We start from the raw sequence: 20,739 nt of genomic DNA, 5'->3' as shown, positions 1-20,739 counted from the left end.
ATCTGTACACAGGTACAGTCATTCACATGTTACCGTATTTACCCAAATTGAAGACAACTCTGAAGATGACTCCCCCTTAAAATAGAGGCTAAATACAGGTTATACCTGCATTTACTCAAAAGGAACAGGACTCTGAATTTAAGACAACCTCCCAGTTTCTAATATTAAAAAAAACTTGGAAAAAACCTAGCCTTGGATTCAGGTAAATAGAGTATGTTGAATGCAGGTACAGAGGTACTCTTCCTATCTATACTAATCATTTGTAGGGCCTGTATCCAGGTTCACTATTAAAATGAACCCAGGTATGGTCATTAACACACTGTCACGAGTGTACAGACATCTATACACTCGTACAGCATAATGTCTGAATCAGGGTAATGTTAAATACAGCATTTCTGATTATGACTCTTCTGTCTTCCAAGCAGTCTGTCAAGGCAAGAATCCACAAAAACAGAACACTGGCTTACCTTAGAGGAGTCAGCTGATCCATCTGCCTTTTCTTGCAATGTAGATTTGCTACTTACAAAACAAGACAAAGAATCAGTTAGCATATGTATAAGTATCTGTTTACAAGTAAGCACTACTGATTTCAATGGAAAATACTTCAGAATAATAATTAATTCTTAGACTGCAACCAACAAAATTAGTGAGATATCACACCTGATTTGGGGTGGTGACTGGAGGTGCTCAAAATATAACAGGTCTTTTGAGTTCATGCTCAGTACAATCTCATCCTTTGAGACAACCTGTATCTGAAATGGATTTGCTGTGATGTGAAGCTGCTGGTCATCACTGGCACAAGCCAATACAAGCTTGCCTGCATCTCTCTCTGATATAGTTTGCCTGGTAAATTAGAAAAGACAGCACATAAAACCTCTGAACACTTGTTTTTAAACTGTAAACATCCCAGAGATGGAAGTTTGGGGAGGTGTACAAATATAGAAAATAAAATAAAAATAAATAAATAAACAGCAGCAAATCAGGAAACTGAGCACTGAAACATATTCTAGTTGTAAAAAAGCAAATGTCAAATCGTAAAGCCAAATCCCAATATTGCCCCCTCCCCTTACTTTCCCAGCTCTGGCATGGAGCTGTGAAATTTAAATCCTGGTTAGGTAAAACACCAACTCCACAGCTCATTTGAACCTGGAGTTGGTGTTTAACTGTGGTTCATAAACCACACAATTAAACCAGGAAGAGTATACACTGGTTTCACATGCTGGTTTAACTGGTGGTTTTGAAATAATGGCTAAACAATAGCTGTAGGGTAAGCAGGGGAGGTAAGGGGTAGGAATGTGCACAGAACTGCGGTGGAGAGGCTCGAAGGTGGCGGAGGTGCTGCTTTAAGAGCAGGGGAAGGGTGCACGTACCCTTCCCGCCGCTTCCCCCCCACTGGCGTCTGTTTTTTAAAAAGCCAGTTGGAGCAGCAGAGTACCTCCCTGCCGCTCCGTTGCCCCCATTGTCTGGATATGATCGGAAGTCTCCGATGCACAGTGCTGGTGCACACACGTGCATCGGAGACTTCCGGTTATATCCTGACAATGGGGGCAACAGGGCAGCAGGGAGGTATGCTGCCGCCCCGATGGGCTTTTAAAAAAATGGACGCTGGTGTGGGGAATTCAGCAGGAGAGGTAAGTGCACCCTCCCCTGTTCTTAAAGTTAGACACCCCGCTGCCATCAAACCGGAGGAACCGGTTCCGTGCACATCCCTAGTAAGGGGAGGGGCGAAGAAGACTCAGGAGGATTCAGGCTGTGTTCCCTACACAACAAAATATGGCATGTTGGTTCAACTTGTTATGCACACCCCAGTCCTCATGGCCATTTTAATTGTTATAACTTTCATTTAGTCTTGTTCAGATTGTATACATACATTGTTTATACCAGCAGCTGCGAAGAAGGAAATTGCACCAAGGCTACTGAATACCAAACTTGCCAAATGTTTGAATGAGTTTCATTCATTTCATTCATGAGTAGCCTTGCTGATTGTAACTGATTGTAAAAACTGATTGGGATTCTACTAATCTAGTTTACAATCAGCAAGTTGATTGTAACTTGCTGGTTGTAAAGCTAGATTAGTAGAATCCCAAGCCCCATGCTAGTTACATTTCCTCTGCTAGACAGACCTGCTTGTATTCAGGTTAGAAAGATTAGCTTCTGCTTGCCAGGACCTAATATCCATTGTAATTCTTTGAATCTATTTCTTTAAGTAAAACTACAAAAGACATCCCTGATCTGGTTCCTTGTGTCTCCCCACACATCCAATGGCTTAGTCTCCTGAGAGCGGGCAGCCCACCCTTGGACCCCCAAGACAGGGTGGGACCACCCTTGAGGGTAACACCCTTTGGCGGCTTGGGTGTCAATAATTCACTGACACGAACCTCCCAGATCAAGTCAGACAGAAGATAGAAACATGCCATTTTACATATAGGTTCCAGACCTCACCCAGGCTACCAGAACATTTGAAAATCCCAGAAAAACTGATTAATTATTACTGTTTTAACATTTTCAACCTTGTTTTATAGAAATTTGTCAAACAAATAACTGGGAAATGCAAAAAAGCTCTTTCATGGGAAAAGCATAGAGGAGAGCTGGTCTTTTGGTAGCAAGCATGACTTGTCCCCTTAACTAAGCAGGGTCTGCCCTCATTGCATATGAATGGGAGACTTGATGTGTGAGCACTGTAAGATATTCCCCTCAGGGGATGAAGCCGCTCTGGGAAGAGCAGAAGGTTTCGAGTTCCCTCCCTGGCAGAATCTCCAAGATAGGACAAGATTATTTTTTTTAATAGGACAAGATTTTTTTATTGAACCAACAAACTACCAATGCATACAGTACGTTGCCAAAGCACAATTATATACAAAGTGGTTGTTTGTACATGATATATCTACAAAGATTTACACACAAGGATTTGGAAACCCACAAGGTTATGAAGTATATGCAGGTAGTACTGTAACTCGGGGGTGGGGGATTTCAGGGCACATGAGGTAATGGGGGGGGGGGTTACGTCCAACGTCCATTTCCACAATTTGTCCCATTGCTGTTTAGAAGAGATAACTCTTGTCTTTTTGCACATAACCATACAAACTTTTCCAGAAGAGATTTACTGTCTCATCTGCGTGAACCTCTTGGTCACGTCTTCCCTCCCTATTCCTATGCAGGAGCATTGCATAAATGACATACAGGTTTACTAACCTGATTACGAGAAGGGGAACGTTCCAATTGCCTAGTATGAGGGCACCCGTTCCGTCCCATTTCCTTGAAAATTTCTTTCCGGGACCTCGAAAGGAGGTTCTATCGCTCAAACCCGAGGTTAGTTCTTCCCAAGTCTGTTTTTCCAAATCAGGCCACTCTAACAGCTTGCTTACTCCCTGCCACATTCTTTTGGCTACCACACACTCTTTTAAGAAATGTGAGTGGGTTTCCCTGAATGTTTTACCTAGCTCACTAGCTTTCTGTTTGCAGGTGATTTTAGGGCACTCTTGCTGGGAGCCATGGCTTGGCCGCATTAAGTGGTAGTACTTGATGGTATAAGCGCCACCTTGTTTCCCTAAATGGAAAGGGACTTTTTTCTCCTTAAAGACAGCAATAGGGTGATCGGGTTGCAACAAGTACTGTGAAGTGTGGTGTTTGTAACGTTTACGTTCTAAATCAGGTTTTAAGAAACCCACTTCTAGAATCTCTCCATAAATTGATTTCATTAGCTGCTTAACTGAGGAGGATCCTTTAAATAGATCCGGTTCAACCTTCCATTTTTAAAGTGTGAATAACAAATCTCTCAAGTAGTCCGGGTGTTCTCTTTTTAATACTTGTGTGATATTACCATTGAAAGATCCTTTTCCCCACCATGCTATGCCCCATGCTGACTTGCCTAGGGCTGAGAGAGATTCCTGCCTGCAACCTTGGAGAAGCCGCTGCCAGTCTGTGTAGACAATACTGAGCTGCATAGACCAATGGCCTGACTCAGTATATGGCAGGTTCCTATGTTCCTATGAATGATACCTTCTGACAAACCTTGGCAGTTTTCTCAAGTATTTTTTGAGACAGAAAGTTCAGACTTTAACCGAATCATGAACCAAAAAACAAGCTATGTTTTTTTCTGTTCATTGCATTTCAATTTGTCTAGGATTTGCATAAAAACAGAACACAAGAAAGTGCTGGAGATAAAAATACATTTTTCTAAACCCATAAACTCTTCCGCACATCAACTACCAATGAATGAAGGGAGAGCGCATGTTCATTTTGTGGTGCAGGAGGAATGCTTGCAAACTGCAAGCCTGTTTGATGTGTGTGTGTCTACCTCAATATTATCTACACTGACTGGCAGCAGCTGTCCAGGGTTTCAGGAAGGGCTGTTTCAGAGTCCTATCTGGTAATGCCAGTGATGCTGCTGAGAAGGCAGATTATTTTCAGTTGCTTACCTGAGGCTAGCAGGTTCCTTTATGAGAACATCAGGAACTTCATATCTTGGTTTGAGTGGCATTATCTCATTAATTTTGAGTCTGAGAATATTGCCCTCTATTTTATAAATTTCTACTAGAAGAGGTATCTGGTAATGAGCAAATAAAGAAGTAACAGTTAGAATCTATATATAGCAGAAACATCTTTTTATTAGGGATGTGCAAAATGTTATGAGTTTGAAAATTGTTGAGCTCAAAGCGTGCTGTTTTGAATATTTCGAGCTCGAAACAGAATGCCCTTAAAATAAAGTTTTGAGCTCGAAACAGAACGACCCCATTGCAATCCAAACATTTTGAATGTTTCAAGCACCATTTTGGAGACCTGTTTTCCTCTTGCTGGTTAGTTTTCTGGCACTGGCTTATAACTGGCTTGTGATCTCCTTGCTTCTTGGTTGGCTTATCATACAGATCAAGTGTAGTAATAGGCAACTGTGCCACCACTGACAGCGAAGAGGGAGACACTTTTTGGAGGGAATTTCAAAATGCACGCAGCTTGAGGAGACACAGAGATGGGCGCCTAGAGGACCAATCTGACAGGGGAATCCCCCAAGGCACCGCACCTTGTGGGATACCTGGAGGTGGGAAAAATGAGTCCCAGCCTCTGTTGATCTGCACTGATTCCTGCTGAGTGCTGAAGACACAAGGAGCTATTGGCTGGGGGAAGGTAAGTTGAACCCTGCCTTCCCCACTGCCTGCCCTGGTATTAGTTGTAAGAACGACCTTACAATGTTATATGTTGAAACTGTTTTATTAAACCTACAGTTGACTGAATACTGTACCTTATTCGTGAGTTGCTTTGAGCATTTAATGGCAAAACAGTATTAACCATTAGTTAATCAATTTGTTTATTGTTGTCTATCACACAATATTGCTTCTTAAAAATATATATATGAAAGCCCTATCATCATATCATTAAAGTACAGAAAAGCATAGTTAACTGTTAATATCTGCTAATTCTAATAAAAAGGAAGCAAATGAATGTTGAAAAATAAAATTTTCATTGCTGATTTCTGATTCAGTATACAGAATTATGTTGTAGGACTGTAGACCAATATTTCCTAAAATTTAGCTTTCCAATATTTTTTCTAGAGTAGCTAAGCAGCTAAAATAACCATTACAGTCTTTTTCAATACAGGCAATGTTTTGGGCAGCTGCTGGCAAGTTTGTAAGGGGAGAAAAGTTGTAAGTAGGAGAAATGCTGGGAACTGAGAGCACATGCTTCCAGTGGGTGTGTTGTCCAAACTTGCCCAAATCCAGTTCCCGCTCTCTCTGCCTAACATTCTCCCGAAATTCTATCCCTGACTTCCAAGTCTTGGTCACTGAAGACAGGAGGAAGGTGGGAGTATGTCGGGCAGTTAATCTCAGGAACCAGACTTGGGTGGATCCAGATAACACACCCACCAGGAGTGCACGTTCTTGGGACCCAATATAACCCCGACATTTTCCCCACTTACAAAATTGCTGGCAGTCATGTGATGCTGCCCTTTGAGACAGCCATTTCTCTCATGTAAATACAGCAATAATTTATCATTTGGAAAGTAATTTTAAATTGATTTCAGCAGGGATGCCAGCATGAACAGCCTTTCTGAGGTTACAGCTCTGATTTAAATTAAGATTTTAAATCTAGGTGATCAATTAATTAAATGGGCAATCACTCCAATTAAGAAAAAGAAAGATTTCTAGTATACTCTACATCTATATCATGGCAAAACTCTCATTTGTATTAACAGAGGCAGACTGCACCCAATTGCAGTGACTATTTGGGCTTGGTGCAGACAGAAACAAGTAGTGTTTACAACCTTCTTGAAGATATTTCTTTTCCACCAGGCATTTGCCTTTTAATTTTATTTATTTTTTAAATCTCGGATGCCATCTTGTTTGTACACTGCCCTGAGTCTGTGGATTGGGTAGTATATTACATACATACATACATACATACATACATACATACATACATAAATAGCAGATACATGTTGGTATAAAAGCCTGTATATTCATTTACTTGACCAATACCATTCTGAATGTATTCCTCCTACCTTGCACTCTTCATTGATAATTTGGAATTTAACATTGCCATTAGATAGGTCCATTGTGTCCAGCAAGGCTCGGTATGAGGACTTCCCAGGACACAAACGTTTCTGTCGCCTGACACAGAAAGAAGAAAACGCACTTGATGAATTCACCTCTGTCATGATCAAAGGCTCAATTCCTGTATACAATTGGGCTGTTTAAATCCTATTGACTTCAAAGAGGTTGAAGCAGGACTTTAGCCCACATTTACAACTACCTTAAGAAGTGATATATGAAGTAAACTATCTACCTTATGTTTTCAAATTAGGTTTTTCTTTTTGCCAATACAAAAATATAAAATCCTATTTAATGCATAGTACTGTATATCCTTAACGAAGCCCTGCTTAGCTTCCTTCAGAAATCCAGTCCTTATGTTCAATCAATCAATCAATGTTCTGATTCTTTAAAAGTATGTTCTTACTATTTATTCAGTGCTGGAATTACTGCTAGTGACAAATGGATCTGAGGTATTTGTCTGCATTTCTGTGGCAATTCTGTAGCTAATTCAGTTATTACTGGAAGATTCAGAACTAGAGTATCTCAAAGGAAGAACTAGCGTTACTGTGGTCAGTCCTGAAACTTGAAGTAAATATTTAATTCTCACTGCTCAGAAATAATAAAGTATATTTCTAGAGAAGGACATCATACATAGAGTTACTGTGAGCGGATTGCAAATTTTTCAATAACTGAAAGGATTTCTGTTGCAACAAGTTGGGGAAGAGCACAGCACCCCTGAAATCACTGAGGGTTAAAAGAGTTTGGAAAGGGCTGATAAACTGATGGCTGGCAAAGAAGAACCACCTTCTCACTGGATAAAGTGATTTTTTAAAAACACGAGAATTGTTTTTAATTAGCTAGAGAAAAACTGTTTCCCATCACCTTCCAAACAGAAAGATTAAGCCGCTTAAAAAATAAATAAATAACAAAGGACACATTTCATAACCGGAAAGAAACAGCATATTCTACATGTATTGGTCTTTACATATACAGCACTGTTTTTCTACATTTAATTGGATCATGCAAGAGAGGAGCATTCCTCACAACATTGAGTCCCACACGGAGTCCACTTCCTGTGAGACGACAGAAGGTAGCCAAGTCCCACATCCTGACTCCATCCATTTCTTTTGACACATAATAAACAACTTTGCATGATAGTGGGCTGCCACCACAAACAAAATATGTATTGTTTTGAACTTGTGGGTTTTTAATTTTTTTTTTAAACTTTGTGTAAACCATCTTGAGATATGTTCTGGCGATATATAAATGTGCTAAATAAATACATAAATAAATCTGGGAAGGGTAACTGTTTACAAGCTGGAAATACTGACAGAAGCAGAAGTACCATGAAGGTGCAATATCCTGGGCCTTCTCACAGTGCTGCACATTGTGATGCTGTATTAGCATAGTAAAACAACAAATCAACAACGTAAAAGATCTGACATATGATGGGAAAAGATTGATGGATTCCCACTGAGAAGGATTTGTCATCCAACATAAAAACAGAAAGACAATACTGCTGATATTTATCGAAGAACAACTGAACTTTTTTGGACACTTGAAAAAGCATATCGAAACATTGTATGTTACCAGCAAGCTATTGTGTTTCCATAGTTCTTGATACTATACTGTCCTATTGTTCCTACGTATATATTGCTGTAGATGTATGGGAGAGCCAGCATGGTGTAGTGGCTAGAGTGCTGGACTAGGACTGGGGAGACCTGAGTTCAAATTCCCATTCAGCCTTGATACTTGCTGGGTTACTCTGGGCAAGTCACTTCTCTCTCAGCCTAACCTATTTCACAGGGTTGTTGTAGGAAGAAACCTAAGTATGTAGTACATTGCTCTGGGCTCCTTGGAGGAAGAGTGGGATATAAAATGCATAATAATAATAATAATAATAATAATAATAATAATAATAATAATAATACTTTATAGTCATATCTTGTATTTATCCAGATCACCATATACATTTGATTGTTTTACTTTTAATATAATTTACATTCACATATTTAGTGGTTTTTGTTGTTTCTGGTTATATCATTAGGATGTGTCATTTTATTTCAAGTATTAGCATAGTAATCATTGAGGCTGCTCATGTGGACATGGATCTCGGCACTCCCGCCCAGCTTAACCCCACTTCCTAGTCCACCTATTAGCTGAGATTAAGAGAGAGAGAGCTCCCTTAACCTGGCTGCTGGGGTCATGTGTCGCCTTGGGCTGCATGCACAGAGGCAGGTGCCTAGAGCGTCTGTCTGATGGGGGAATCCCCAAGGCACCGCGCGCATCACACAGTGCCTTGTGGGATATCCGGAGGCCGGGAAAACGAGTCCTAGTCTCTGTTGATTCATGCTGATGGGAGCAGTGTGGAAAGTGATCCACACTGCTCCCAGCAACTTTGGATCATGTGGGTGCACTGGTGAAATGATGATTGATTCTCTGGGGGAAGGTAGGTTGAACCCTGCCTCCATCCCCTGCCCTGGTATTGGTCACATGAACAACCTCATTGTGCGGCTTATTGTGACAAACACTCATATTCCTTACCTGTAGAAGGCAATTTGTTTGCAGGTCTTAAATCTGCTTTTGTCCACGGCTTCATCTTCAACACTGGATAAAAGAAAGTATAATTTTGGCCCCTACTGAATAAGCAATTATGAATCCTTTTCAGACTGTACACACTGGTGCAAACTCATTTTGTTCAGCATAAAAGGTGGGTTGCATAAAAGCAGACTCTAGTTACTATGGTTGCTTGTGGTATCTTGTGGAAGCAGATTACCAGTATGTAGGTGTGGACTAAATGGGTAAGGGTAATATTTTACAATGCCCATACCCACCCACTCCACATTATTTTAAAAAATGAACCACCACAGAAATGCACAATCAATTAAAATACTTATGCCACAATAATCTGGGAATAGTCCTAAAAGCATTATCAATACTATTTCAGATGACATAAATATCATGGCAATTATTTCAGTTGAACAAAAACTACAGAATTACTGGAGTAATACTGAATAGATCTCCTAAGCTTTCTCTTCTTTATAGATGTTCAAAATGAGCATATTATCCATTAATAATTTATTCCAGCAGGCCTCTATTGAGTTTTTGGCAATTCTAGCACATGGACTTATTGTCACCTAATGAAGTCTGCAAGTACTTTCTCCTTTCCATATTAATAGGGATGTGCATGGAACCAGGCGGGGGTGGATTGATGGTGGGGGGAGTGCATCTTTAAGGGCAGGGGAGAGTGCACTTACCACTCCTGCTGCATCTCCCCTGCTGGCGCTCCGTTCTGTTAAAGCCCCTCAGGGCGGCAGTGTACCTCCCTGCCGCCCCGTCACTGTGTCTCCCGGAAGTAACCGGAAGTAACAGATGCGCTTGCACGTGCCAGCACAGGTGCGTGCCCGTCGTGCCCACGTGCACACCGTGTGTGCACCCGCCCGTAACATGCAGGTGCTCGTGCCCGGCACACGCAGGCACATCTGTTACTTCTGGTTACTTCTGGGAGACGTGGTGACGGGGAGGTACGCTGCCGCCCCGAGAGGCTTTAACAGAATGGAGCACCACTGGGGAAAATGCGGTGGGAGGGGTAAGTGCACCCTCCCCCACCCTTAAAGATGCAATCCCCACCATCGAACTGGCGGAACCACTCGCCAATTGAACTGGTTCGGAGGCCCATAAAGGGCCTCCAAACCGGTTCCGTGCACATCCCTACATATTAAAACAGAAAAGTCATGTAGCCTAAGGGTAGGCTATTTGCATAACTTCAACAACAACAACAACAACAAAACTAAAATCATTTTGGTCCACCTATCTCTTTTAAATTTACAAAACCAGAGTGCATACTGTACATGAGATCTCTAAACAATTAAGGCAAAATTAATCTGTGTGAGATTCCTGAGCATGCCTGTTTGCTTAAGAAAATAAGAGGAAATGGCTTGCTGGATTGAACAAAGGTCCAGCCAGTCTAGCATCGTTTTGCAATAATCCTAGTAAACAATAATGGGAAGGGTTTGTACCTTAGTAGTACAACACTTATTTTGCATGGAGGTTCAACCCCTAGCATCGCTAGGTAGAACTGGAAAAGATCCCTGTCTGAAACCATGAAAGCAGTTGCCAGTCAGTGCAGACAATACTGACATAAAGGGACTAAGGGTCTGATTCTGGATAAGGCAACTTCATATATTCAGATGGTACTAGGTCAGGGATGGGCAAATCTGGCCCTCCAGCTGTTGTAGAATTACAACTCCCATCATCCCCAGGGTGATTATGGCCTGGGAATTGTAGTCCAACCTAATGGCACAGCAGGAAAATGACTTGACTAGCAAGATGGTTGCCGGTTTGAATCCCCGCTGGTATGTTTCCCAGACTATGGGAAACATCTATATTGGGCACTGGCAGCAGTGATATAGGAAGATACTGAAAGGCATCATCTCATACTGCGCGAGGGATGGCAATGGTAACCCCCCCTTCTACCAAAGACAACCACAGGGCTTTGCGGTCGCCAGGAGTCAACACCGACTCAACATCACACTTTACTTTACTAGTTCAACAGCAGCTGGAGGGCCAGGTGGCCACTGCAAACTGGTAAGTAGTCCACCAACAGACCCAGTTTACTTTTAGATTGCATTTAATACATAATTTCCCACACTAAGATCCGCCCATTTTTCATCAACAAAGAGCCTAAGGAAAAAATCTGTGTAACTTGAACATTCACACAGTGCATTTTGGACACTAGTTGGTCCTATTAAAAGGAATTATTCATCAAACCAGAGCAAAGATGTAGGGTGGCTTGATACAGTGGGGGGAAATAGCTGTGGTGGTGGAGGTATTTGTTTTTTGTTTTTTAAAAACTGTATAAATAGGACAAATAACATGCCAAATCTGATCACCATCTATTTAGGACATCAGAAAAACTTCAACAGTATTATTATTATTATTTTTTAAGGAAAAAAATTAATGCACATGGGAAAACTTTCCAATTCAAAAATTTCCAGAAAACCCACATCTCTCAGAGCAAATGGTGTGTGGACTGCATTCATAATTAACTGTTAATGCATCATGAATTAATGGAGTTCTCCCCTTGGTTTTTATTCCATGTATTGTCCACTGTCTATAATCCCCTGCTATATTCTGCGCAAAGGCAGTAACATTCCGTTTGAGAAATGGTTGCATATTTCTTTTCTGTGACATTGGAGCTTCTTTCCCCCCTACTTATATTTAAATATGAGCTTCAAGTTCATATTTAAACTGCCCTGAGCCATTTTTGGAAAGGCAATATAGAAATCAATCAATCAATCAGTCAGTCAATCAATCAAATAAGTAAATAAGCAAGCAAGCTGTTTCTTTCACTTCAGTTTCACAGGCTATTTTCCAATGTAAATATTCCTATTTATAACTTTTTACAGTTGGTCAATATAAACATGTGATTCATAAGCAAGGGATCTTTCAATATATTCAATTATTAGCTCTTTAAGTGCCCTATTGTTGTTATCTGCAGAGGTGCTGTTGGCCCCAGACCTTGGGGCCCAAGTCCTGGGGGGCCCTACTCTCATGAAGGGTCCCATCAGCAGCACCAGGAATCTCCTCCCCACATCAGCATGACCACCAACTTGGAGAGTGTCCTGTGTCGCCGCTCTAAGCTGTCTGCTCCGCTCCAATGGGAGGCTCTCCTGGGTGTACATGCCAGGCCACTGCTCCCCTGCCCCCACTCCACTATTAGCTGTTCAGTGGGTGGGCCCCTGGCTGAGACAGAGGGCTTAATGTGCACATTTCTGCCTCTGTGCCCGCTTCCCTGCCTGCCAGTCACCTGTCACATTGGTGCACCTAGGTCATTTTGGAGCCCAGACCTGAAGGGCTTCGGAGGTCCTCCGCTGTGAGGCCTCCCCCCTTATTTCCCCCCCCTAAAAATAAAACCTGCCTCTTGCTGGCAGGCAAGAGTTAGGCCTTGGGGGGAAGGAACTTCTGTAGGCAGAGAGTACCGGCGCGCCCAGGGACAGCCCACATTTACGGGGAGGAGGTGCAAAGGGAGGTGCGATCCTTCCCCCCGCCTGCTCCCCCCGCTGCAGGAAGAAGACTCACTCAGGCTGGCGGCCCATGTCTGCTCGTTGGCCCACTCGATGTGCCTCATTGTGCCGCCTCCTCCGCTCCTCCACTGCGTCACTGAGGGATGGAGGGAGGCAGCAGCCGAGCGGCCGTGCAACATCCCTTCCTGCTTGGCCCTGTGTGGAAGCGGCGGCAGCTCCTCTTCTGGCCTGCCAGGAATGCTCCATCGTGGCTGCTTGTGCCCTGCCTGTGGTCCCCTCCTGCCGACTGCCCTGGCCTCCCTCTGCTCCCGGAGAGGCACCCTTGGACTTCCCTTGATGCCTCCTCCCAGGACTCCTCCGGAAACAGGAGAAGGAAAGCCCCATAGCAGCGGTGGGGTGGGCGCAGGGTGGTGGTAGGCCTCTGGAGGCCCACCAGAACACTTGGAGGACCCCTGGAGTCAGGAGGCCACAGACCAGATTCCCAAGGTCTGTGGCTAAGAGCACCTCTGTCCACTCCTCTCCCAGCTTCACAGGGGCAGCGTGGTGTTGGTGAGTGGCTTGCACTGCATGGTGTGTGTGCACGTGTGCCTACTGCCTGCTGCTGCTGCCTGAATTTGTCACCTCCTCCCTGCTGGCGTCCTGAGTTGTCCTCGCTTCTGCTGCTTTGTTTCTGCTGCTGCTGTCTACTCCCAAGTTTTTGTGCTCAAGAACACTGTGTGAAACTATGGGAGTGTGTGTCTGTGTGTGTTTACAGATGCACTAATATGTCCCACAGTGGGTGTTGTGTGCTCAAGAATGCTGTGTGAAACAATGGGACTTGGGTGTGTGCTTTACGGATGCATTAATATGTTCCACAGTCGGTTTTCTGCGCTCAGGAATGTTGGGTAAATCCATGTTGTTGTTGTTGTTTTACAAGTTGCACTAATGTTCCATTTAGTTTGTGAATGATCCAAAGGCAGGAACCACCATTAGGCTTGGTTTTTTGTTCTCTCGACTATCTATTCCTTTCAAGTCTGCCTTACATATGTTTCCATCCCCTGGGCACTTTCCAGACTGCACGCTACCACAGTGTCACAACATATCCCTGCACTGTAAGCAAGATGCCGTCCACATTTCCGATGCCTTCTTTCGGGTTTTATTGCTGCATTGTAGCCCTATAACGTCACATACTCATTGCAGAAAAATAGTTGTATTTCCTTGATGTAGCTTACAACAGATTTCAACTGCGGTTTGAATTCAGCACACAAAACGTTGCATTTTGCACCACTTTTTGCATTGTAAGGCTCGCTATCTGGAAACCACCCTGGTGTGATTTGGAGAAATCTGCAGATTACCAACTGCTTGGTTTAGCATTCAAAAGTCATGAAGAAACTTGGATCTTTTCAAGAGTGCAAGGATATCTGCGTGCGTGTGTATAGAAGAAAGAGCAGACTTCTTTTCTGTTGCTCCTAGACTAGGCACAGGACTAGAAACAGTGGGCTGAGATTACCAGAAATTATGGGGCGGGCCCCCATAAAGCAATTAGGTCCAGGGTCCAACGTTACTTAGCTTTATCCCTCATTATCTGCATGAATCAGAACACAATATAACTTAATGGTAGAACAAAAGCAACAAAGAACATAAATCGCTGTTTTCTGTTCCTTAGTGAGAGGCATGCACTATGCTATACCTCTTGCAGAATCAACTGTGTTTACCTTATTTCTTCCTCGCTACTTGACCCCATGGCAGTCCTTCACGGAGCTATTTTAAACGAGCGTAGTGGCCAGCGCCGTCGTTCTTGCTGTAGGAAAGCAAAAGGGAAACACAGAAAAAGCCTGCAACCAATGGCGAGGATCGATTTCTCTTTATCTCAAAGCATGCTGGGATATTGAGTTTTGTTCGTTAGTCTGATTCCTGCCTAGCAGTGATCTTGGCAAGACAACGTAAATGACTCTGCATATAGTTTGACGTGTTTATTTCTCTAGCTATAATGACGAACGCTGAATCAACGCTGTTTTGTTGTTGTTTTTAATTCCATCTTCTGCAAGAAAACCACAGGCATCTACTCTGTCAGTTCCCACCTTCCCTTTTCTGGGTCCAGGGGAAGGAGACAAAGATGGAAAGAAAGCATGACCAGGGGGAGTGTTTTTTAGGATCCTTAACGGTGTAGGAGAGCAGCAAGCAGGACAACCTGCAAAAAACACAAATAAATATTGGGAGCTGTGTATTTACCCTTATAACTTCTAATCAACACCCAGAACACAGCTTAGGAAAAGTGCACACTGCACAGCTATTTGTGTTATTGATGAGAAAAATATCCACTGTGCAGCTAAAGACAAACAACTTCTTGTATTTGAAGTAAACTCCAAGGGACCAGGTGAGGTCGTTAGTCTTTGGCTGCAGTCCTTTGCACACTTTACCTGGGGATAAATGGAATAGATTTAATGGCTGAAGCTGAAATAAGTGGGATTCATTTCTGAATCAGGCTGTTGTAATTTTTAAAACTAGTTTCCATTTTGTTATGGTTTCAGAGTTTACTAGTGTTTGGTGGTTATATTATTTATAACCACCTTTATATACGACTATATACAATTAGGCTGAGTCCAGAGCAGCAGACAAGCATTCAAATGCCACAATCTCTAGGGTTGCCAGTCCTCTAGGATTACACTGGAATTTCCAGCAACTGGCACCAATCTTCAGCAATCTTGGTGTGTGTGTGTGTGTGTGTGTGTTGTGTGTGTGTGCAGGGGCGTAACTATAATAAGGCAAGGGGAGACAGTTGTCCGGGGGCCCACTGCCTTGGGGGCCCCCCAGAGGCAAGTCACATGACTGACTCCCCCAGCCACACACCAGCCCGGGTTTCCTTCAGTTGTATTCATCCTCCGAAACTGAAGTGTGTTAAGACCTTGAGCTACCAGAACAGCATGTCTTTTTACATTTTTCTATGCTTTTTGTTACCACTATTCAGCCTCATTTAAGATTTCTTTACTTCATGAGCTGAGCTTCAGTGAGGGTGGGGGGCGCATTTTAAAATCTTGTCTCTGGGCCCACTACAACCTTGCTATGCCCGTGTGTGTGTGTGTGTGTGTTTGTGATAATGTCAGAGTTGGCATCCCTGCCACCACTAATACCAGCAATGGTTTCTTTAAAACAACAACATGTGAAGAACCTGGGCTAAAAAATGCATTTAAAAGTCCAAGAAACCCTCTACCCGAATCCAGGAATTCTCGAATTTGGGTCCGCAGATGTTGATGGACTACAACTCCTATCACCCTCCAGCCACAATGCCTTCCATTGTGGCTGGGGATGATGGGAATTGTAGTCCACTAATATCTGGGGACCCAAGTTTGAGAACCCCCCTGCTGTGATATGTGCAGGGGCAAGTTGTGGTTGTTGACTAGTGAGAGGAATGCACTATGCACTTCTAGGTGATAGAGCCTATCACCACTTCTAGGTGGGCTCTATCACCAGCTTCAGTTAAAAAACTTTTGGAACTGAGTGCTGATGAGCACTGGTGCAAATTAAGCTCTGTATGGTGGTAGCTGCCCTGTGATGGAATGATTCAGTTTTGCAACCATATGTTCACATTGTACCTTTTATAATTTTTAAATAGGCACAGAGCTTATTTCCCCATCCCCCGTATGTGGACCAGTTGCTAGTTTGCATTGTAATCTATATACTAATTCCAAAAGATCTGGAAATGTTACGATCCTTATAGATGGAAACTGGAGTGCCTGCAGGGGAGAGGAAGATACTGGCAGATAGTTCACCACTCCCCCCACAAAAACCACTGGAGAGAAACTCTAAGGTGGCAACTCCCCCCCCCCACTGCCCCAATGTAATTCAGTTGAGCAGAATGTTCATGGACTCAGAGGGCACTTACAGACAACCAGGTGGGCAGAGCTAATGGAACTAAGTGGCGAGGGGTGGGGACAGAGGACATAAACAAGCATAATTTATGTAACATTCCCCCTAAATGGTAGATTTTTTTTATTAAAATGGCATTTTAAAATGCCAAGAGGAAAGCAAATGCTTTGCATGCAGAAAGTCCTGGGTTCAGTCCCTGACATCGCTCGGTGGGGTTGGGAAAGGCCAGGACCAACTCAAGCCCTTCTGCAGCCTGAGGAAGCATTATGATGAGCCACCATCCCAGTCCTGACTGGTGTCATGCTGCACGCACTAGTCTTCTTCCCCACCATGGCTCTTCTTTGTTTCCCATCTTCCCAGCAGTGTGCAAAATGAGCTGCTCTTTCAACCTCCCCTCTGCTCCCCACCAAAGCAAGGCTACCTCCACTCCTCTCACCCCAGCTGTGTGTTCCAATTTCCTCCCCTTCACTTTTGCTGTTCTCCCTGGTGGCAGCAGGAGAGAAAAAAAAATGAGGAAAGGCATGGAAGGTGCAAAGCGCATTTTTGGGTTAATGAACTGTGTCCAACATATTATATTTCTGAAGCAGGTATGGGGGGAGCACTTGCCCCCCTTAGCTGCCCTTAAGCTGTTCTCCTCCTCCTCCTCCACTCCCACCTCTGGAATTTTCAAAAGCTTGAGAAGAGCACTGAGCTTTTGAACTTTGGTGCTGGAGAAGACTTTTGAGGATACCATGGACAGCTAGGAAAACAAACAAATGGATCATAGAACAAATCAAACCAGAATTTTCACTCGAGGCCCAAATGACCAGGCTCAAACTATCATAATTTGGACATAATTTGGACACATTATGTGAAGACCCAGCTCCCTTGAGAAGTCCATAATGCTAGGGAAAGTTGAAGGAAAGAGAAGAAAAGGACGACCAGCAGCAAGGTGGATGGACTCGATTAGGGCAGCAATGAATGCACCACTGAGAAACCTTAAAGGCCAAGTTGAAGACAGATCATCCTGGAGAGAATCTATCTATGTGGTCGCTAAGAGTCAACACGACTTGACGGCACTCAATCAATCAGTCAGAGGGGCTGAGGAAGGAAGCGTGGATGAGGAGAGCAGAGTGTACTCCAGCAGGGAGTGAGGCTTCTTGTCCCGTCAGGATGGGAGAAAGCAGGGCCACCTGGAGGAGGAGATCCACACTGAGGTTGGGGAGGGGAGACAGCCAGGGCTAATGCAGCACTCTCCTCTCCTCCTCCATATTCTCCTCCCCTTTCCCTCTCTGGCAAGGGAGGAGAGAGCAGCGGCGGCGGCGGCTCATGTGCCACCACTGGGTAAAGTTTAGGGGAGGAGGTGTGGTGGCCTGACACGAGGTAGCTGGAAGCAATGGGCTGGCAGAGGCCGATGTGCCACCTCTGCCAGTCTGTGACCAACGCTCAACTCTCTTTCTCCCGCATATCGCGAGTGCCGCTCTTAGGCAATGTAAAGCCTGCGTGTGTGTGTGTTTTAATCTGACAAATGAGAGAGAGTATGCAAAAATCGGTCCCACCCGCTCCACAACATGAAGGGCAGATGACTTGTCACAATTAACACGCGGTATTCAGAACGTCTGTCCTGGAACGGTTCTGCGGAGCACCTTCGAACATTACAGCAGCAATGATGTCACACCTTTCGCGTCACTACTCCATGGTGACGACAAGATACCATATCCTACCGAAGAGGAGCGTCCCCCACCCACCCCACGGTGGCCTGCACCAATCCGGCGGCGCCCCATCACCCGCCTCCGCACTGAGCCTCAGGCCTGGGTAGCGGAAGAGGCGGCGCAAGAGCGGCGGGGCAGCGCGTTTGCTGCTTGACCCTTTCCCTGTGGCGGGATGGCGGCAGGAGTGCTGGCGCTGAGCAGGATGCTGCAGCCGCAGGGGCAGCTTGGCTTGAGAGCCACGCTGCTCCTCCTCCAGCTCCTATGTGCGTGGGCGCCGATCCCGGCTGGAGCTGGCCCGCTCTCCAGGTGGCGAGTGCCGGTGCCCATGGTGAGCCAGCCGGGACCCCTGCCCGTCCGGTTCAGCGCGCGTGGACGGATCCCCGGGAGAGGTGGCAGGGTGGCGCGGCATTCGGGAGGGTGCGGGTCGGCTGCCCTTAATGGGGTTACGGGTGAGGTAGGATCTCGTCAGGCGGTTCGGCTGCCCCTGTTTGCGCTGCAGGTGAGGCTGCAGCCTGCACCTGCCGCCACCTCTCCAAGACTCTTCTCCCCGCTCTGCGCTCCGTATCTTGGGTGCTCCATCTGCATCGAGGGGGGGGGGGGAGGGGGGATTTGCTGGCTCTTTCTTGGTATGTTGCAGCAGCAGCACCGGAGGCGCAGTCGTGCTGCTTGAAGCCAGTTCCGCGGCTGCTCCAGGAGCCAGTGCTACACGTCGTATGGGAAAGGCGGCGCTCCACTTCCTGCTCTTGGCTGCAAGAGCCTTCCCTTGGGTCCCAAGCTTGGTCTTCTAGCCTAACCTGTTCTTAATGCCAGGGTTCAACTCTGCAACGAGTGAAAGGAATAACAAGGGAGAGCAGGCCCCTGCTATGTATAGTCCATTTTCTTTACCACTCCAGGAGCCGCAGCCTTTCTCTACACACACCTAAAATAGGGGATTGGGATTAAATGGAAAGGTGATCAGTCCCTCGGAACTAAAATATGGGGGGTTGATTACTAAGACTTTTCTGATTCTAGCTGCTGTTAATAAGTGGGGAAATGACTTGATTATCGAGCCAGAGGTTGCCGGTTCAAATCCCAGCTGGTATGTTTCTCAGACCATGGAAAACGCCTATATAGGGCTGGCAGGCAGCAGCAATATAGGAAGATGCTGAAAGGTATCATCTCACACTGCACGGGAGGCAGCAGTGGTTAACCCCTTCCTGTATTCTTCGAAGACAACCACAAGGCTCTGTGATCACCAGGAGTCGAAACCGACTGGATGGCACACTTTACCTTTGTATCTTACTGCTGCTAAACAAGCCTATCAAGGTTTATTTAGTGAATATGGCTGGGTGCACAGCTACTACAAAAAACAGGATGTTGTTTTCTGGAAATTATCTGCATGGATGACTGCTCATGAGAGGAGTCTGCTTAAGTGACTACTTGAGGTTTTACTCTGCTCAAATGAGAAGCATTAAAAGTGGGGACAGCTTATCTGAGCGGATCCCAGTTGGTTCTAAATGCAAGCAACATCCAGTTCTTTTAAAATAATGTGTTTGGAAAAAATGGGGGTGGGCCCTTAGCCTTGCCACCCCCAGGCTAGGGGTCTGGCACTGCAAGGTAGGAGGAGCTGTTCACGGGAAGATTGCAGCAGCTGCTTCTACCCTGGGCATGAAAGTAACCACTGTTATCTTTCACGATCAACTCATCCCACACTACACTGCTCCTGTAAGTAGAGCAGTTCATTCTACTGATTCCTGATTTTTTAAACCAGGAGGTGTGGATCTGTGTCAAAACTCTCAGCACTGGCAACATGTTAAAAATAAATGAATTTGGCCCCGTCCATCCCCAGCACCGCATCCCTCTAGTGGTTGTTGCTGGTGTCAATCTTATGTTTCTTTTTTAGATTGTGAGCCCTTTGGGGATAGGGAGCCATTATCTATCTCTCTATGTAAACCGCTTTGGGAACTTTTGTTAAAAAGTGGTGTATAAATATTTGTCATATTTGTAAATGAATTGTCTCATGGTTACATGCATACCATGATAAGTTACCACTGGGTAAATGGTCATCCCTATCCATCTTTGTGTACAAGCTTTGCATACATGCTTTTTTAGACAGTTCAAAGTTGCATCGATAATGTATATTTAGTACACTTCTATACTGCCCCATATACCAATCTTTGGGTGGTTTACAATTTTAAAACAGAAAGAACAGTTTAAAATGTTAGATCAATTAAAACTGTTTGAAACATAAATAAAATTACTTTGAAACTTTAACTTTATTAACTAAAAGGCCTGATTAAAAGTATGTCTTCAGCTGTTCCTTAAAACCAGCTGAGATGGGAAGGCTTTAATTTTGTTTGGGAGTGTGTTCCAGAGTCCTGGGGCATCCATAGAGAAAGGATGCCACTAAATGGGCCAGTAGCAACTATATCTGGACCTTCCCTGACTATCTTAATAGGCAGCTGAGTTCATGAAGAAGAAGACACTCTCTTAAATATTTTGGACCCAAGCCATTCAGGGCTTTGTAGGTTATAACCAGCACTTTGTATTTTGCCCAGGGATCTTATTGGCAGCCACTATAGTTCTTTTAGAATGGGACTAATGCAGTCCCTTCAGGTAGCCTTGGAGACCAATCTGGCTGCTGCATTCTGTGCCAATTGTTTCCAAACTATT

General features: G+C 44.5%; 2 protein-coding genes across 8 annotated transcripts in view; one reads left to right on the top strand and one right to left on the bottom strand.

Moving 5' to 3' along the window:
* GANC (glucosidase alpha, neutral C) overlaps positions 1-14,382 on the bottom strand; it is a 64,931-nt gene extending 50,549 nt beyond the window's left edge. Inside the window, exons 1-7 of one of the 4 annotated variants that reach the window (XM_053285842.1) lie at positions 14,245-14,333; positions 12,606-14,114; positions 9,069-9,131; positions 6,494-6,602; positions 4,419-4,546; positions 661-843; positions 468-519 (exon numbers count right to left, since the gene is read on the bottom strand). In XM_053285842.1, coding sequence (XP_053141817.1) covers positions 468-519; positions 661-843; positions 4,419-4,546; positions 6,494-6,602; positions 9,069-9,131; positions 12,606-12,934 — 864 coding nt within the window. In that variant the 5' untranslated portion in view covers positions 12,935-14,114; positions 14,245-14,333. Of the gene's footprint in view, positions 1-467; positions 520-660; positions 844-4,418; positions 4,547-6,493; positions 6,603-9,068; positions 9,132-12,605; positions 14,115-14,244 lie in introns of all 4 variants that reach the window. The other 3 variants (XM_053285843.1, XM_053285844.1, XM_053285845.1) reach the window with 3 other exon arrangements.
* Positions 14,383-18,108: 3,726 nt separating this feature from the next.
* Positions 18,109-20,739, top strand: part of TMEM87A (transmembrane protein 87A) — a 44,684-nt gene continuing 42,053 nt past the window's right edge. The window contains exon 1 of one of the 4 annotated variants that reach the window (XM_053271127.1): positions 18,109-18,415. In XM_053271127.1, the coding sequence (XP_053127102.1) occupies positions 18,260-18,415 (156 nt within the window). In that variant the 5' untranslated portion in view covers positions 18,109-18,259. The remainder of the gene's footprint in view (positions 18,416-20,739) is intronic. The other 3 variants (XM_053271947.1, XM_053269428.1, XM_053270269.1) reach the window with 3 other exon arrangements.

Source organism: Hemicordylus capensis, chromosome 1 (genome assembly GCF_027244095.1).
Source record: "Hemicordylus capensis ecotype Gifberg chromosome 1, rHemCap1.1.pri, whole genome shotgun sequence".
Lineage (NCBI taxonomy): Eukaryota > Metazoa > Chordata > Lepidosauria > Squamata > Cordylidae > Hemicordylus > Hemicordylus capensis.
This window is presented reverse-complemented; position numbering and strand designations above follow the sequence as displayed.